This window comes from Mya arenaria, chromosome 17 (genome assembly GCF_026914265.1).
Source record: "Mya arenaria isolate MELC-2E11 chromosome 17, ASM2691426v1".
Taxonomy (NCBI): Eukaryota; Metazoa; Mollusca; class Bivalvia; order Myida; family Myidae; genus Mya; species Mya arenaria.
The window spans coordinates 36,309,255-36,327,893 of NC_069138.1; the positions used below are offsets into that span (position 1 = coordinate 36,309,255).

The 18,639-nt window shown below is 36.4% G+C and overlaps 2 protein-coding genes across 2 annotated transcripts in view; both read right to left on the bottom strand.

Annotated features, from left to right (window-relative positions):
* The window catches only part of LOC128224108 (parafibromin-like), a 29,955-nt gene that overhangs the window by 10,249 nt on the left and 1,067 nt on the right, over nt 1–18,639 (bottom strand). The window contains exons 2-6 of the mRNA XM_052933784.1: nt 3,744–3,849; nt 2,924–3,056; nt 2,400–2,458; nt 861–946; nt 233–321 (exon numbers count right to left, since the gene is read on the bottom strand). Coding sequence (XP_052789744.1) covers nt 233–321; nt 861–946; nt 2,400–2,458; nt 2,924–3,056; nt 3,744–3,849 — 473 coding nt within the window. The remainder of the gene's footprint in view (nt 1–232; nt 322–860; nt 947–2,399; nt 2,459–2,923; nt 3,057–3,743; nt 3,850–18,639) is intronic.
* On the bottom strand, nt 13,209–15,007 carry LOC128224109 (zinc finger protein 862-like). The gene has a single exon (XM_052933786.1). It carries the CDS (start codon nt 14,989–14,991, stop codon nt 13,498–13,500), a length of 1,494 nt encoding a protein of 497 aa, XP_052789746.1. The 5' UTR covers nt 14,992–15,007; the 3' UTR covers nt 13,209–13,497.

Sequence of the window (18,639 nt, forward strand, 5' to 3'; positions counted from 1 at the left end):
TGACTGTGTAGCTGTTATGATAGATCATTAATGAAATAAAAGACAATCTGGATTCCAACTAGCAAAAGTAAATCACACTTAAATACAAAAATCTTTACCTGCTTATCAGCAGAAGAGCTGCACAGGTTCAAATCTTAGATTTATTGCCTGGTTGCTGCCTGATTACTGTACAAGTTCAATCCTTGAATTCATTGCTCGATTACCGTCAAGACTCAAGCATACATGCCCTTACCTTTGATCTTTGTTCGTTTGATTTTGAGACGTTTGGCCTTGATAGCGGCAATCTTTTCCAGTGGCATGGCTTCATGGAGGGAGGAGGAACTGAAAGGAAAATGAACAGTTCTCCTCATTCACAGTCAACAAGACTGATAACAACGGCACAGCATAGGGAACACAAACACTTGTCTGTTGCTGTATTCTCAGTCAAACAAGGGACTACGGTTTATGTGAACAGAGTTATGGCCAAGGTATTATCTTTATTTAGGATGAAGCTAAGAACAGCACCAAGGCTAAGCCAAAGGCAAAAAAGAAAAGATTATAACAGACCAAAAATCCCAATCCTAAAACTCTAGATTGTGTATGAAGGTTACAGGGCATTAACATGCATAAGGGTTTAGATAAGGTCACGCCCTGTTGAAAAGGTTTTCATTTATAACTAATTAATTTCATTTCTATGTACATCTTTTCTATTTTTCATGCAAAGTGTTTGAAAGGAAAAAACCCTCTTTACAAGCAAATAATATTGTATCAGCTAATAGTGGTCAGTGAAAAGAAACCCTGTCATTGTCTTATCACATATTTAAACCACTAATTGATGAATGACAACCTGACAGGCCCAATCAAGGAAGTTGATGACTTACGCTAATGCAGCAGGTAGCACTGATGTTTCTCGTGGGGCGTCGATTTTGTTCATCCAGTTTCTTTTGGCTTCTTGTACTTGCTCTTCCTAGATTCAAACATAAACAAACCAGTTTTGGATATAGGGACTGACATTTTAAAGGCAGGACTTTTAATTGAGAATTCCTTATTTTTCATTTGCACCTTATAGTAACCTTTGTACCATGATTTCAACGTGAACTAGCAAGAAAAAAAGAATAAAATAAAAAATATTTTGTTAGTTTCCTGACTAAGATAAAGCGATAAATGAATCTTTCTTCCTTATTTTAGCCAAACAATATTACCTCAGCTAGCCAGAGAATGTAACCCACATTAGCCAGGCAATATTACCTCATTCACTTAGCTAAGTAATATTACCTCATTTAGCCAGACAATATTACCTCACCTAGCCAGACCACATAACCCCAATTAGCCAGACAATATTACCTCAGTCACTCAGCAAAATATATTACCTTACTTAGCCAGAAAATATTACCTCAACTAGAGACAATATTCACTTAATTAGCCAGACAATACTACCTCAATAAGCCTGACAATATTACCTCAATTAGTTTTATAATACAACCGCAATTCACCACACAATATTACCTCTTTTAACGAATTAGACAATTTAACACCAATTAAACAAAAGATATTTCCTCAATTAGCCAGACAATATTACCTCAATTTGCTATACAACTTTACTTAGCCAGACAATATTACCTCAATTTGCTAGACAACTTTACTTAGCTGGACAATATTACCTCAATTTGCTATACAACTTCACTTAGCCAGACAATATTACCTCAATTTGCTATACAACTCACTTAGCCAGACAATATTACCTCAATTGGCTAGACAACTTTACTTAGCCAGACAATATTACCTCACTTTGCTAGACAATATTACCTCAATTTCCTATACAACTTTACTTAGCCAGACAATATTACCTCAATTTGCTATACAACTTTACTTAGCCAGACAATATTACCTCAATTTGCTAGACAACTTTACTTAGCTGGACATTATTACCTCAATTTGCTATACAACTTCACTTAGCCAGACAATATTACCTCAATTTGCTAGACAACTTTACTTAGCCAGACATATTACCTCAATTTGCTATACAACTTCACTTAGCCAGACAATATTACCTCAATTTGCTAGACAACTTTACTTAGCCAGACAATATTACCTCAATATGCTAGACAACTTTACTTAGTCAGACAATATTACCTCACTTTGCTATACAACTTCACTTAGCCGGACAATATGTCCTCAATTTGCTAGACAACTTTACTTAGCCGGACAATATTACCTCAATTTGCTAGACAACTTTACTTAGCCAGACAATATTACCTCAATTTGCTAGACAACTTTACTTAGCCAGACAATGTTACCTCACTTTGCTATACAACTTTACTTAGCCAGACAATATTACCTCAATTTGCTATACAACTTTACTTAGCCGATCAATATTACCTCAATTTGCTATACAACTTTACTTAGCCAGACAATATCACCTCAAGTCTTGGTTTCTTTTTATCCTGTTCATTGCTGGTTTCTTCTGTGGTTCTTTTCACTGATGATAAAAGATATAAACAATATTATCACTATGGGAACACATAATTGGACGTTTGTATGGCACGCAGATTTTATATAGCATGGTTTGTCGACTTCAAGATTAAGAATTCTTGCTTGTTCATCCAAAATCTGCAGGCAACACTGTTTACAATTGGTTAATAAACAGTGCACAGAGAAAAGTGAACATGCCAGTAAAAGTTATCTGCAACTTTCCATTTCATTTTTCAACTACGGCCGAATATTGGCCACAAAAAATTAAAAGTAACAAGGAAGAATAAATAGTTAAATGTTTTTTGAAAATGTATGGTTTGTTTATTCAATTGCGCAAAAGAAAAACAACATGTTAACGACTATAAATATATATCATAAAGAATTGAATAGCAGAGCATTGTCACAATGTACAGTTATATGTTTTATTTTAGTCAGCTACATTTGTACATATACTTGTATAAACTATAATCACCTTGCGTAGGTCTTTGTAGGGAGATTTCAAGGGGTGCACTCTTGTCGATGCTGGCTGAGGTGGTTGTTTCTCCATTCAGGAAGGCCAACAGATCCTTTCTGTCTGCACGACGCACAACCTGTACGCTGCTTGCCTGCAATGTATCAATAATGTTAAAATTGATATTGTGAATTCATTTAACTTGTTAATCTATCCAAGGTGTAAATCTAGGAATCTCCCTTGATCATGAAATCATTTTTATTCGACAATGCAATTTTGTAAGATTTGAGCTAGTGACCTCATGTTTAAACCAAGATGAGCCATATACATATACTTACTTGATGACATGGGAGAATATTTCCTAAGATTTGACCTAGTTTTTGACCTGAGGAGACCCATATTCATAAATAATGAAAGACAACATGTAGAAAAGTATTCTGACAAAGTTTCGTAACATTTGACCTAATGAAGTAGTTTTTGACCTGAGGTGACCGACATTCACAAATGTTCAAGACAACATGAAGACAAGTATTCTGGCAAAGTTTCATAACAATTGGATAAAAACTATTGAGTTTATGACATGGAATAAAAACCTAAAAACGCAAAATTGTTAACACCGCCCGCCTGTACAACCGTCCACCAGCTCAGTTTTCGCCATTCTATGACCCATAATTTTCGATGAAAAATCCAGCCAAAAAAGATCTCGAACGTACATTTGTAGTTAAGCGTAAGAAAAGTGTTCAGTATCTATTTGTGTAGTCTTCAAACTATGGTGCGCTTTATAAACACATCATTGCAAAGCCATGATAAGTCATCATGAATCCTGACCGTGGGGACTTACAGCAGCTTCTCTGACATAGAGGGGATGAGCAAGCTGGACATTCTTCAGCAGGAACAGGATGCAATCCAGTGTGTAGTATTCCTTGGACAACCCATCTTTCCCAGTACTGAAAAAAAAAAATCAATAAAAGTGAATGTAGATGCAATCCCTTTGTATTTTATTCTTATTCCTGATTTTGAGATTCAAGCACTAGCCAATCTGGGGGAACCAAAATTGATTTGTACACCCAGATGTACAGAAGTATGCCTTAGCCATTGATAACCAAATTTCTTTAATAATATATTATAAGAATGCCTTTAATGGCTGTATTGTTAATTATCTTCCGCTTTTGCTTCTATAGGATATAGGGCCAGTTATGACTTAATGACATCTGCCATTCGATCAGTAGTAAGGGCTAACGTTATCTAACATAAGCAAATTTATTGTTTTGTTACCCTGTTGAAATGCAGCGCATAAACTGAAAGCAGGGAACCAAACAGAAAACGTTTGCTGAAAACACGTTTACTGAACGCATGGCTGGAGATTGCACTTTTGGCGCCCTTTTTTAGAGCCACCATGGAGTGTTCAAGCTATTTAAGATAGTTCCAATCTTCAAAAGTTTCATGATAAAAGAGATTTATCAATTTTGCACAATTTTACTTGGAAGGGTCTATCAGTATTCATAGTTGTTCTACTCTAAATGATAGAACTACGATGTTTAAAAGTCAGTCACTTTTACATGTCTCTGTTTCTGAATGAGGTTAAGTAATCACTACATAATATAGTTCGCTTGAGCCACCTTCAGCAACCTTACAGGGCTCATCTCACCAGGTGACTGGAGCGACTAAGGGTCAAATTCAGGAAAACCACTCACACTCAATGAGTTAATCTTCTGTAATCACATAAGGTCAGATATGTTCGATCAAAATGTCTTTCCGTATTCACAGGTGAGTGAGACTCAAGTGTTTTCATGAGAGTGGGTCATTTGTGAGTGCAGGGCTAGGCCGATTGAACCGTCCCCAAGGACTGCTTTTTTCAACTCAACTCAAATTTATTGTAAATAAAGGCCTATGGCCCAAAAATATATAATAGTGCCACCCTACTTTCTGACTGTTTTATCTCTTTTCAATCGCGATCATTTTTGTGAAACAAAGTATGCTACCTGTTTAATAGTACACATCTCATAGTTGTTAATTAGATGATAAAATGAAATTTGACATCTCTGAATACTGTACCAATTAAAATGATTATTTGTCCTTATGCCCTCATATTATGGTTGTGAGTATGTGTGAGTGTTAAATGTACATGACAAGTAGAAAAGATGGACTACCGGTATATCAGAGATCTGAAACAAATAAAGGAAATCCACATCCCGAGACAATATTAAAAAGATCAGGATAAACCATTTGAGTTACTTCAATAATGTGGATTTCTAAAAAATAATTCAAAAAGATGCGCCAATCACACATTTGTTTTGATATGTGCTCATCTTGAATTCAAGCAGACTGGGTTAACGGTTGCAATTCCACCCTGGCTGCAATTTTAGGCATTTTTTAGGTTCTATGCCACAGGTTCAACCAACATGGTTGGAGGATGGTATTTCCAAGCGTACAGTCAGTTGGATTGTAGTTACTGTGTCATCTGCCATGACCTTGGAGGCATACCAGGCATTGTTGGCTGTATCAACAGCACACATATTAAAATAAATACTTTTACAATAATTCATTCAAAAACATGTGCATGTATATCAGTACATTTTTTTGTGATTATAATTATCATCATAGTTATTATTATTATTATTATTATTATTATTATTATTATTATTATTATTATATATGTGCTATTTTTTTATTCTATGTTTTTAATTTTCAACTTCTACTTTCAAGATCACTATCGGTATATGCAAAATACAAAAGCAAGACCACGTCTTATAAACAACAAAAAACATGCATTTAATAAGGCATTTTGCATCAGGGATTTTAGCACTCCAAAATGTATATTTCTTTAGTGACCTATTCTTTAAAAATGTTATTTTCAGTTTCATAATAATATTGTCACATTTCTGACAATAAGGTACTGCCCAGTACACAAGTCTCAAATACACAAATGTTTACATTGTATACTGTATGCACCCCCACAATCAAACAGATAATCTTATATGATCCAGGGTTCGAATTTAACTTTGAGGAGCACTCGCAAAATTTTGTGAGTGCATTTTGAGGCAGCTTTTTGATAACAAAGCTGTCCAATAATTTGACATGGTTAACTTTGTATATTTACCCAGTGACAAGTAATTGTCAATCTGGTTCTGAGCAGTAACTGTGTCAATTAGCCGCAGTCAAACTCAATGACTTACAAAACTCAACCTATTATGTAAATTATTATTAATGGAGACTGTTAACTACGACGGCATTGAAAAACAACAATGCCAACTCATCAAAATTGATATTCAATTTATTTCATTCAAATACATTTTATTTATAAGCTAAAAATAATAAAAAATATATAAGTTTTTAACATACATGTACATTAAAATAAACTTTTTCGCACATTGTCTTAAAAGCATGGGAAACTTTTGCTGTTTACTAACTGTCAATTTTAATGCAACTGAAAGCTAAAAAAGAGTACGGTTAGACAAAAAAAATTGTCTGTAAACAGTAGAGTTATGTTCCATGATATACCTTTTTATTTCTTTGCAAAATAATAAAATAATAAAATAACAATTTTAGTAATATTGGCAATAGAAACATCGAATGTTTTTTGTTTACTTCGGGAAATTAAAAGTGAAACTGAAAGTAGAAAAGTGAAATGACATTACACAATCACTGGTGCATGAAAAGATACGTCAGATAACATGACAAATAGTACATGCAGAATGATTGATTAACTCAACATTCATTGAATAATAATAATATAACATTAATATATTCATCAGAATCAGAAAATATTTTTCTCCTTTTTAAAAAATACCATTGGGCTCGAGACCCTGTTGAAAGCCCTGTTCATTTATGTTGTATTCATTTTTTTTCATATTCTGAATGTTTGATGACTTCGGGGAATTGGGCCGTGTTTTTACCTTCATGGTGGCCCCGCAGCGGTGATTTTGTCTTTTGTGCCAAAAATAGCTGGGAATGGGCCTTACTTAGGATCCCTGGGGTGCGGAGGCATTTGGCGGGGATTTTACCAGTAGATTGTCCCCGCCGGATGGGGATTTTACCTGGGCTTGACTGGACCAAAAGTCAAAGTGCCCCCTATTCCCCAGACCTGGGGGGGCCATGGTTACAATTGACTGGTGCATTAAGATTTACATCTGAACAAGGAAAGAGACAATTCACATCTTAATTATGTGACAGAAACATTAGGAAATAACAGTAACATAAAAGTAAACAAATATTAGGTGTATGTCTGAAAACTGCAGCCAAATTTGTATATTTTTATTAAGGGGGGGGGGGGGGGGGGGGGGGGGGAGGGGAGGCAGATGAGCAAAGGATGAGCTGTGTTTTGCGGGGGATTATATCACTCTATTTCTTTTTAGGGCATTCTTTGAGCAGAGATAGTTTCAGGTCGGCAAACAACTGTAAAACCCTGCCCAGGTCCCTGTTTCTGTATTCGTGATGAATTTGCAGCTTGCCTGAGACTTGACACCTGTTATTGTGCCTATGTCTTTTGAGTACAAGATAATGGATGCATAGTGCAATAGTGATAGATGTTGTTTCCAAGCAGTCATACGGACAGTTCTTCAATTTTCTTTGTATAAGAACCATGGCCAAACTTGCCATTTTATGTCACCGGTAATATATGATTACATTGATATGAGATGATCAATTTTAAGATCTTGAGAAATGGTCATCCCATGATATGGGTTAACTATTCACAATATATGTCCACACAAGTACAATAATTATTATATTCTTTGACAGTTTGAACAAAGAATATTACACTTCTTGGCATATTATCACATGCCCCAATGTTTGCCGAAGTCTTCCAAGACTACTGATTAGAGACCTGGTCATGTTCAGACTTTTTTTATCATAAGCACTTATGTTCTGAATTGTGCAGTAGTTGAATGTGGTAGGTCCTTATTGTGTGACACAGGAACAGATTAAACTGGAATGGATCCTGAATATTCTTCAATGACCTCCACTATATTGTCCTTGTTTGTTAGTACACTATGTGAACCTTGTGGGTGCTTTGGCAATTATAGGGCTGATTGTCTTTAAGCACGCACCTTGTTCCAATGTTAAGTAGAACTTAACTGATCAAGGTCTTGAAGCAACTTTATTTTCATTTGTGCTTTAGACTGTATGAGATTCATTTATATGTTTTAATATTTTTTTGTTGACTGTTTTAGATTCAGTGCCAGTTCTATGTTTTAATATTTCTTGTTTGTTGTTTCAGGCAGTGGATTCACAAAACCTTCCAAATTCTTCCGAAAACAATATTCCTGTGGTGAACCACAATCCATTTGCACAGATGCAGGCAAGGATGGCTCTGGGAAAATGTCTGGAGGAAGTATCCCCCACCCACCAAGAATACATGTGTGAAAAAAAAAGGAATTTTAAAACAGCAGTGCCTCATCAAGTGAAAGTGAAATTGAGGAAGCTGACAATCATCGCCATATAAAAGTTGCATTTGTTGTTACTTATGTGAAAACTGGTTCTGTCAACCTTAATTAGCTGATTCAAAAATGCCATAGTTGCCTTACAGAATTCCAAGAAGTAAAGAAAGCTCTTGAAAATTCAAGAAAGCTTCAACGTTCTGAATTTGGAGGATTTGGAGATAACAATTACAAAACTCTACGCCTTGGAAAGAAATCACAGGGAAAGCCTTATGATAGATGTTAAATGTTATGATCACAAAAGAGAAATCCTAAAAGGTAATCAAGAAATGAAATTTCAAGCTTGTGGGGATATTTTTCACGCCAGGTTATTCAGACGCACAGTAGTGGATTGTTAAAAGTATACAGTTTGATTCTAAAACATGTGTAGATTAGGAGTTTTACACAAAACTTGTTTCAAGTCAAGTGTAGCTTTGAATGAACATTTGGGTGAAGTAGAAACAGATGCAACAGAAATGAAAAGTTCACAGTTAAAAAATAATAGTAAACCAGTTTAACACTCTAGTACTTGTTTAAATTCAAGTGTAGGTTTGATGAGCCTTTAATAAATAACAAGAAGGTGAAAAAGTATCAGATGCAACCGAAGATATTCCAGTGGTGTACCACAAACCATTTGCGCAGATGCAGGTAATGATAGTTTGTTTTCTTCATGGGTAAATATAAGACTTTGTTAAAGTTAACAGTCAAATATTAATAGTGAACAAGTTTATCCGGGAAAAGTTAACAATATAATACATGATTTGGGCCGAAGGATTTGTTAAGGTAATTGGCCTATTCTTAAGATTTTTTATTTTGCAGACTGGCAGTTCTATGTTTTAATATTTTTTGTTTGTTGTTTCATGCAGTGGCTACACAAAACCTTCAAAATTCTTCTGTAAAACAGTATTCCTGTGGTGAACCACAATCCATTTGCGCAGATGCAGGCAATGATGGCTCTGGGAAAATGTCATACAGGAAGAGTTCCCAACCTAACCAAGAATACTTGTAAAAAAAAAAAAAGTTTTAAAGATGGCAGTGCCTGATCAAGTGAAAGTGAAATGGAGGAAGAGAAGCGTACCCCACCCACCAAGAATTCCTTAGATTGCAAGTGTGTAAAATAATTCTAAAGATGACTCTGACTCATCAAGTGAAAGTCAAATGGAGGAAGAGAAGCGTACCCCACCCACCATGAATTCCTTAGATTGCAAGTGTGTAAAATAATTCTAAAGATGACAGTGACTCATCAAGTAAAAGTGAAATGGAGGAAGATGACAAATCATCACCAAGTTATGAAAAAAGTTCTACCCGTTCACAGGGAAAAGTTAACATTTAAATATTAATAGTGATCCAGTTTATCCGGGAAAAGTTCACAGTTAAATATTAGTAGTGAACCAGTTTACCACTATAGTCATAGTTAAAATTCAAGTGTAGGTTTGATGAGCCTTTCAAGGTACCGGTACATGAAGGTGAATAAGTATCAAATGCAACAGAAGGGAACTCATCAGACAGGCGGTTGATACAAAAATCCTTCAAAATTCTTCCCATAAACAATATTCCAGAGGTGTACCACAAACCATTTGTGCAGATGCAGGCAAAGATAGTTTGTGTTCTTCTTGAGGAAATATAAGACTTAAAAATGTAGCAGAGGAAGCGTACCCCTCCCACCAAGAATACATTAAAAAGCATGCATGTATACTAAAAACAGCAGAGCCTCATCAAGTCAAAGTGAAACGTAGAAAGATGACAAATCATCACCATGTAAAAGTAAAGAACACGACCAAGACTGGAAGTGGAAATTGTTGTGACTTTTGTGAAAACTTGAGATTGTCAAGCTTGTGGCAATTTGAAAAAGGCTGTCTACCAGCCATTACATGATTCACCAGACTGTGTAATGTGGCGTTGCAGTCATTGCCTTACAGCATTACCAAGAGTTAAGAAAATCATTAAAAAATTGGGTTCCATGAAAGACAAAACCGAAACGAAAATTGAAAATGAATGAAAGCTCAAACATTCTCTGTGGAAAAAAACATTAAAAGAAAATCCTGGATCATAGTGACATGGAGAGAGATCACTTAAGGGCTTTATTGCTTTAATCTGAAGGGAAGTGTTGGCCCAATAGAGGAGTACCCAAACAAGGAAATGACATTGATTAACAATTTTATGACAGTTGAAGCTTTGGAGATTACAATTACAAATCCTCTGTGTCTTGGAAAGAAAACAAAGAAAAAATATGATAGAAGTAACATGTCATGACCACAAAAAGTTTAATCATGAACTGAAACTCTAAGCTCATGGAGGTGAACAAGCCATATTCTTCATGCCAAATATATCAGATGGAACAGAAAATTCATCAGAAAGGCAGTGGATACACAAAACCTTCAAATTACCCCCCTAAATGGCCCTAATATACAATATATTTTTGTGGTGTACCACAATTCATTTGCGCAGATGCAGGCAAAGATAGTTTGTTTTTTCATGGGAAATTATAAGAAGTTTGAAAATGTCGCAGAGGCAGCATATCCCAGCCACCAAGAAAAACCCTTTATGGATAGATAATTGAAGAAAGACCATTCTCAAAAGTACTGCCAAATTAGAAACAGAATTACCAGAGCATCTGAGCTGTAAAATAAGCAATGAAAAAGGAATTTCTCTGGAAGTTAAAAGCAACAAGTGATGAAGACAAAGCTAATAAACTCAATAATTTCTTTTATTCAGTTTTCCATGAGAATGAAAATGATGTATTACCTGAATGTTCTCCAAAAGTAACCAGTTTGGATTGCAAATAGTTGTCACTGTTGATAAAGTTAAAGCACTTCTGATAGGATTTGATGTATCTAAATCAGTTGGTCCAGATGAAATTCACACAAGATTTTTTGAAAGAAACTGCAGATAGCATTGCAGACTGCCAATGACTTTTATTTTCAATAACTCCATAAGTTTAAAGGGGGTATTCCTAATGAAAGGTGGCTGGCTACTGCCACACATCGATATTTTAAAGAATGGTGATAAGACAACAGTCTCTAACTATAGACCTTTCATTATACGATGCAACTACTTGAAAAAATAATCAAAGATGTGATAGATTTTCACTGAAATGACAAGAATGAATTCTCAGACTCACAATATGGCTTAAGACAATAAAGCGGATGTATTTCAGTCAATGAAAGTTTTTGATGACTGGTCTAAGTTTGTTATTGATGGGAAGCCCTTGGATGTAATATTCATTGATGTGGGAAAGGCATTTGATTGTGTTCTTCATAAAAGACTTTAACACAAGTTAAAACACTTAGCATAGAGAAAAAACCACTTAAAATTTATGGATTACAAATGTTCTAACAAACAGACAACAAAGAGTAAAGGTAAATGGATGTGAGTCATTGTGGACAGATGTTACAAGTGGTGTGCCTCGAAGCTCAGTGTTAGGGCTAATTTTGTTCCTTTTGTATGTGAATGACCAGAACAAGTTAAATCATACTGTAAAATCTTTGCTGATGATGCCAAGATATATACAACAAATGAAAGTATTGAAGATTTTGAAAGTATACAGAAAGATACATCAAAATAATATGAATAGACAAGCAAATGGCTAATGAACTTGCATTGCGTTGCAAAGTGAAAAGTGATGCATATCCAAAAACAACCCATGTTTTGAATACAAAATGACTGATAAAGATGGTTTCTCTTAGTCTGTTCTAAGCACCACTGAAAAAAAAGATCTGGGAATTTAGGTTCAGGAGGACTTAAGATCCAACAAACATACAAGTTGCAAAACAAACCAAGCAAACCAAATTGTAGGGATTGTGAATGGTCATTTTCCTTTCTGAACACAGAAACTCTGCTTATACTAAAAGGACTATCATTCAGCCAATCTTTGATTATGGAAATAATATATTATATCTGGTTGCCGCACATCAAGAAGGATGTTTAAACTAAGAATGCTAGAGAATGTTCAAAGAGGCATTTAGAAACTCTTCCCTGCTCTACACTGACAGGACTTTTTGTCAGACTTCTTGCATGCATACTGATCAGACATATCACCTGCATAGTCAAAGACAGGACTTGATAAATTGTGTGCACACAGTCAGACAGCACTTTATGCAGTTGCCTCTGTTACCTGCACACTGACAGGATTTTTTTTGTGTGTCTGCACACTGACACAATAAGAGACAATACAGCAATATTTTCTGCCCCCAAGAAGAGACCAGTTCTGATCCAGAAACAATGTAAGCACTACTTTAGTTTGCTGCCCATCCTTTAAGAATAAAGTCATTATTGTCAGATTTTAACAAAATGATTTTCATGGAGCCAGTTTTGACATGCAGGCCACAATTTAAACATTCTTCATGGAGATCTCGTATATGAGTATACACATCAAAATAAAAGGACTACATCTAACAGTGTCAGACATGAATATTTTTAAAGAGTTCCCTTTATTAGTACCGGTATGTTAGAAACTTGTGATCCCCTGGGCAGGGAAAGTTTTGACCCACAAGGCACAATTTGACTTAACATGGTAGAAGACAACTAGACAATGTAACACATCATATATCTTAGCTGTAGGCCTCATGGTTTTAGTTAAGAATATTTCTTCTTTTCTCCTTTCGGTAACCATGACAACCAGAGTTATGCATGGAATTTATATCTTTTAACTATTTCGAAAGGGCACCACTCAAATTCCATCCCTGTGAAGTTTCAAGAAAATTGTCCAAGAGGTGTAGGAGGAGATGATGTCCAGGGTTGTCATTAATATTCATTGTAGAAGGCTGAAATATTATTTGAGGCGGCTGAACGTCCGAGCGTCGAAGACGCGAGTTTGCTAGGGGGGTTCGGGGGCATGCCCCCCCGGAAATTTTTCAAAAAAACGGTGCCAAATCGTGGCATTTGAGCAGTTGTGGGCCCATTAATCGTCCGAATTTGGTCTCTAAATTTTACTACTTTTTACTTAGTTTTCTGGGTTTGTTATACTGAAGAAAAAAACCCAAGATGTCATGACTTTGCAGGGAGAAGCATGCCATCTCTTGGAAAATTTTGAAAATAATGATATGCACTTCTGGCACTAGAGCGATTTCGGGTACAAGTAACAACACTTAATAACTACTGTACCTGTGAACTTTACTTTAAAACTCAGTTTTTGATTATTATTTGTTTAAGAACTTGAAGTATTACCAAACTGCACAGTCACAAATTTTTGGAACAACAATCTTCGTCATCTGACCAGTCTGAATCTGAGTCGCCAGCATCATACTCGTCAAGGCTAAGCTTTTTTAAAGCAATGTCAACTGCTGTCCTGATGACATCTTCACTAACATCCATATATGGATCTGTCTGGACTCCAGCATCCTCAACATCTATGACACTTGTAGCACTAGCAGCTGTGACTGTTGCTGATCCAGACTGTTTTGGAAGTTTACGCCTGTTTCTGTTCTCTAACCATGCATTTACAGCTGCCTTCACTAGCTGCTGACCTTCCAGGGATGATGGCTTAGGAGCATTTATGCAAATGTGAAGCAAAGACTCTAACATGGATGTACTCAGTCTGTTACGCAGCCTTGTTTTCAAAGCCTTCAGTGTACTAGCACCTCTCTCAGGCCATGCATTAGAAACTGGGAGTGAGGCTATCACTTCTGCAATGTAGATTACATTGGGATACAGTTGCCTCACTGCAATATTCTTTAGCAGTTGTAGAAGACACCATTCAGTAGTAGTTTCTGTTTGTTCTTTGCCTGATTTAACAGAATCAGGCATGCTAGGTTTGATGACATCTCTCAAATGATATTTCATTCCTTCCCACTCTGCTTTCAGTCTGTCTGATTTATCAGGATTTTCCTTGAAGTAATGATTAGACAGCACTTCAATTTGACCGTGACCATAACTCCTCATCTCAACACCAGAATCAGGCACCAGCATTGGATCAAAAACATTGAATGCTTCCAAGACTGGTGAGCTATCTGTAAACCTGTTGTCAATGTTCTCAACCAAAGCACTGACATATTTTTCAAATAGAGTATGCAGTTCCTTTGCGTCATTTTGATTCATTTTGATTTCAGCACACATGTCAGTGAATGATTCAATGTCCCGACTAAGACTTTCCATTGGTTTGGCATCAGCAACGAGATTATGTAGCCTATCTTTTGTCATATTTATAGCGGGTACAATGGCTGCAAAACTCAAATATCCCTTTTGGAATCGACGGGACAGATCACCAAGGATGGGAAGAATGTCTCTAAGAATGTAGATGACGCCAATAAATTTGAGCTTTTTCATCTTCGTCAGCAAACCTGAGGCTATTGCATCACTCTCTTGGAAATGCGCAAGCGTTTGGAGAACTGCCTCGTAGTCTTCATGAACAGCTTTTACCGAAGCTTCAAAACTCAACCATCGTGTGTGGCATGCTTTTTTCAGGCGTTTGGTTACACCCTTTACAGCTTTGCCCTCAAGCCGTACAGATTTCAGCTGGGTTTGAATTTTCAAATATGCTGCCATTCTTTTTGGCGAGTTCTGAAAGTACTGCCATAACTGCCTAAGCAATAGCTCTACATTGCTGATGTATTTCAAGGTATGATTGGTATCTGTGCATGCAAGGGCAAGACGGTGGCAAACACAATGTACATTTAACAGTAGAGGATTGACCTGTTTCAGTCTTGCAGCAACACCAGAGCGTTTGCCAACCATCACGGAAGCACCATCAGAGGTTAGCCCAGTAAAAGAAGACAAGTCCAACCCTCCACGCTCCTCAAGTTCTTCAAGAATCAGAGTAGTAATTGCATTTGAATCTGCAGACTCAAAAGATTCAAGAATGTTCTGGCAAGCCAAGAACTGAGTTTCAACATGACCAGTCTCTTTGCAAAAGTACTGTATGAAAGTTACAAGATTTTCAGCTACTGATACATCTGATACTTCATCAGTAAGTATACCAAATGCTGATGCTGCTCTCACCTTACGCAGTACTTCATTCTTCATAGTCTGACCTAGAGTTTCAAAGATTTCCTGTTGGGCTCCCCTGGATCTATGCCCAAAGTATTTCAAACTGTCTACATCATATACCTTTTCTATATGATTCAGCAATGGAACAAACTGTCTGTTTGCTATGAATGTACTCATCATAAAATAAGCACTACTGAATGCCTGTTCTAGAATTACATTTTGTGTGTCCGACCGTTTGTTTATTTCCTTTTGGAAGTAAGATGCCCTTTGAAGCATTTCACTTTCAAGTGCTGCTGCATGAAGAATGCTCTTGCTGTGGGATTTAATGGCATCTCCTTTCAAACGGACACTTGGGGCAGCTGCAAAAACCTCCTTAAGATTCTGTGGGTGTTTCATATCATGTTTACGACAAGCAAGGCAGAACATTCCTTCGCCTTCAATGTAGCAAAGCCACCAGTGTTCTTTATTCAGCCAACTGTGCTGAAATTTCTTTGGCTTAAGTCTCTGCTGCTCATGTAAATTTACACTAGTGCAGTCTATCTTACTGCACAGGAATACATTGTGTATTGTTTTGGAGGAGTCAAAAAGGTTTTCTATGGCTTCTCTACATTCATCACCAGTCCAAGGTCCACATGAGGGTTTACAAGCTGGTTTGGCATCATTCTCTCTGACAGGACAAGAACCACCTGGTTCTGTGCTGCTGGCAACATCTGTCTGGGTGATAGGTGACTGCCTTTTGACATTGTCTGAAAGAGAAGTTTAAACCCATTAACCTTTTCACCGCCATAGGCGACTTGAATCGACATTGCAAAACAGTGAAGTCCCAGATCAGACGCCGCCTTAGAAGGCGGCGTCTGATCAGGGACTTCACTGTTTTGCAACAAAATTTAGTCTTTATATAGGGTTTTGGAAAAGCCAAAGTTTATTTAATTATTTCTGTTATTTATTTCGTTAAAATATTTGATCCAAAACCAGTTACAACCGACAATTTTAAATTTGGTCCGAAAGGGTTAAGGCAATATTAAATTGTACCATGTCATAACTTAAAACAGACACAAGTAATGTTCTGTACTATTTTTTTGTTCCAGGTAGTAGACCGAAAGTGACACAATAAGCTTGAAGCTTCCTTTGTAACAAATAATCTCACAGCAAGAGCATTCTTCATGCAGCAGCACTTGAAAGTGAAATGCTTCAAAGGGTATCTTACTTCCAAAAGGAAATAAACATAATACAAATAATATATAGATATTGTAATTATCATTTGTGTTTCATGTTTTCTTCCATTTCCATCGTGTTATAAAATTAATTAAAAGTAGTGTTTATATCACTATTTAAACCGATACCATATGCAAAACAACCAACATAACTACAAAGAAATTTCATATTATTAAAAGCTTATTTTAAAAACAAAACAATCCAGCAGCTTTAGCCATTCTAGAACGCATTTATAAAGCACAGGTGGAAGGGACATATCTTTGTGTTTTTTTCTCTTAAAACTGATTTCATAATAAAATTAAAATAACAATATATTCTTAGCGGTTTACCATAGAATTTAATTTAGAGATCTATTAAGATATCAGTTTTAAGAGAAAAAAAACACAAAGGTATGTTCCTTCCACCTGTGTTATAAAGTACAAATGCATTTCCGTTGCTTTACATACTTTATTATTAAAGAGATAGTTGTTTATTGGAGCACCTGATACCACACAAATAAACAACCCACTCGCCTTCCTAATCAGTTATGTCTTCCGTGCAGATTTTTTGATGAGGTATTGGAAAGAAGAAATAGTCTGCATGCAGATTAAAACATAAATTATGTACCCAATGATTCTTCAGTTGACTTGGAAGACTTTGTGGTCTCGGATGAGCATGTGGGTGTTGATCCGCCACTACCTGCATCATGACTGGATGCATCTGAAATACATCAGGGCAGGCATTATAAATAATGTATGGTTATTGCCAGATAAGCAAAAAGAAAATATATATCTAGTATATTATACGTCTTGGTTTGGTTGTCACCTGTTTTCAACAATGTTTCAGTCACAACAATGTATCTATTTAAACCTTATACTTAATAACCTGAACCCTAACAAAAGCCAATTCATTCTGAAAAAAATGGCACAAGTTCCCCTAGCCTAGGCAGTTTCATTAAAAATTCGAGCATAGGTTCCCCTAGCCTAGGCCGTTTGATTAAAAATTTGAGCATAGGTTCCCCTAGCCGAGGCATTTTTCTTATGGCTATATAACATTATACAATGACTATAAGTGGAGGGGGGATACAAGTTAAAAATCAGGAGAGTTTGGGGCTCCAGAGTTCCATTTATCCTAATGAAACTCTGACCCTCCTGTGCAGAGAAATGTTGCAAAAGAATTGTACTTACCTTGCTGACTTTCATAAAATATCATCGCAGGAACAACGAATAGTTAAAAAACCGAACGATATCAACTTCAACAGTTCACTGAAAATAATATGAACATCATGAACATGCAAAGTCAAAGCACGCTTTCAACATAAATAGTTAAAAAAACCACACGGATCCAAACTGAACATAGTGTAACACTGTAAAGTATGTTCTTACTGGACACACGGGCGAAAAAATCGTCAATCTTTCTCTTTTTCATGTTTGTATTTTTTTCATGTTTGTATCGTCGTCTGTTATCTGCCGCAGTTCCGTATTATGTTACCGAGTTCTCCATTGGGCAAGCGAAACTAGTCAACCAATCAGAAGATACTTTACATACCGGTTCTTAGGTTACAATACATCCGGTACAGTCCTTACAAAAACGAATGAAAATATGAAAAATATCCTCGTCGTCACGATATTTAAAAAAAAAAAAAAAAATCCCCCAAGATTTGAGCCGGCGCAAATCTTGATTGAAACGGTCAATTTGGCCGGCGGCCGGCTCTTAATGACAAACCTGGATCATGTCTATAAACAATTATTGATGCTGGACGCCAGACACTAGACAAAGGACACCTGTCAGACATAGACCAATCACAATAGCTCACCTTCAGCACTTTGTGCTAAGATGAGCTAAAAATGACAGGCACTACAGATGTAAAATCTGGTAGGTCAATTTTGAACACTGTTTTCTTTTGGTCATTTTGAGGAACAGGTCGAGAGAGTTGTCGCCACTAGTAGGGTGGTCAACAATTTGTGTGCGGCCTAGTTCAGGTTCTACATTTTTTTCACTTATGGCCTTTCTGTATTGGTGTCCATTGGAGGAGTTGTTTGACCAATCAAAATCTGGTAGATGAAGCCACCTGCAATCCAGATAGTAGCATTCTAAAAGCTGAGCCTTTGATAGGAGTCTCTTTATTGATACATTTAATTTTCAGGAATGGGATCTCACATGGAGTGTTGACCTCAACTGGTTCACTATGTTCTCCTTAAT

What these genes read in the sequence shown, in the direction of transcription:
- LOC128224109 (XM_052933786.1), bottom strand. Translation starts at nt 14,991, where the DNA reads ATGGTTGGCAAACGCTCTGGTGTTGCTGCAAGACTGAAACAGGTCAAT.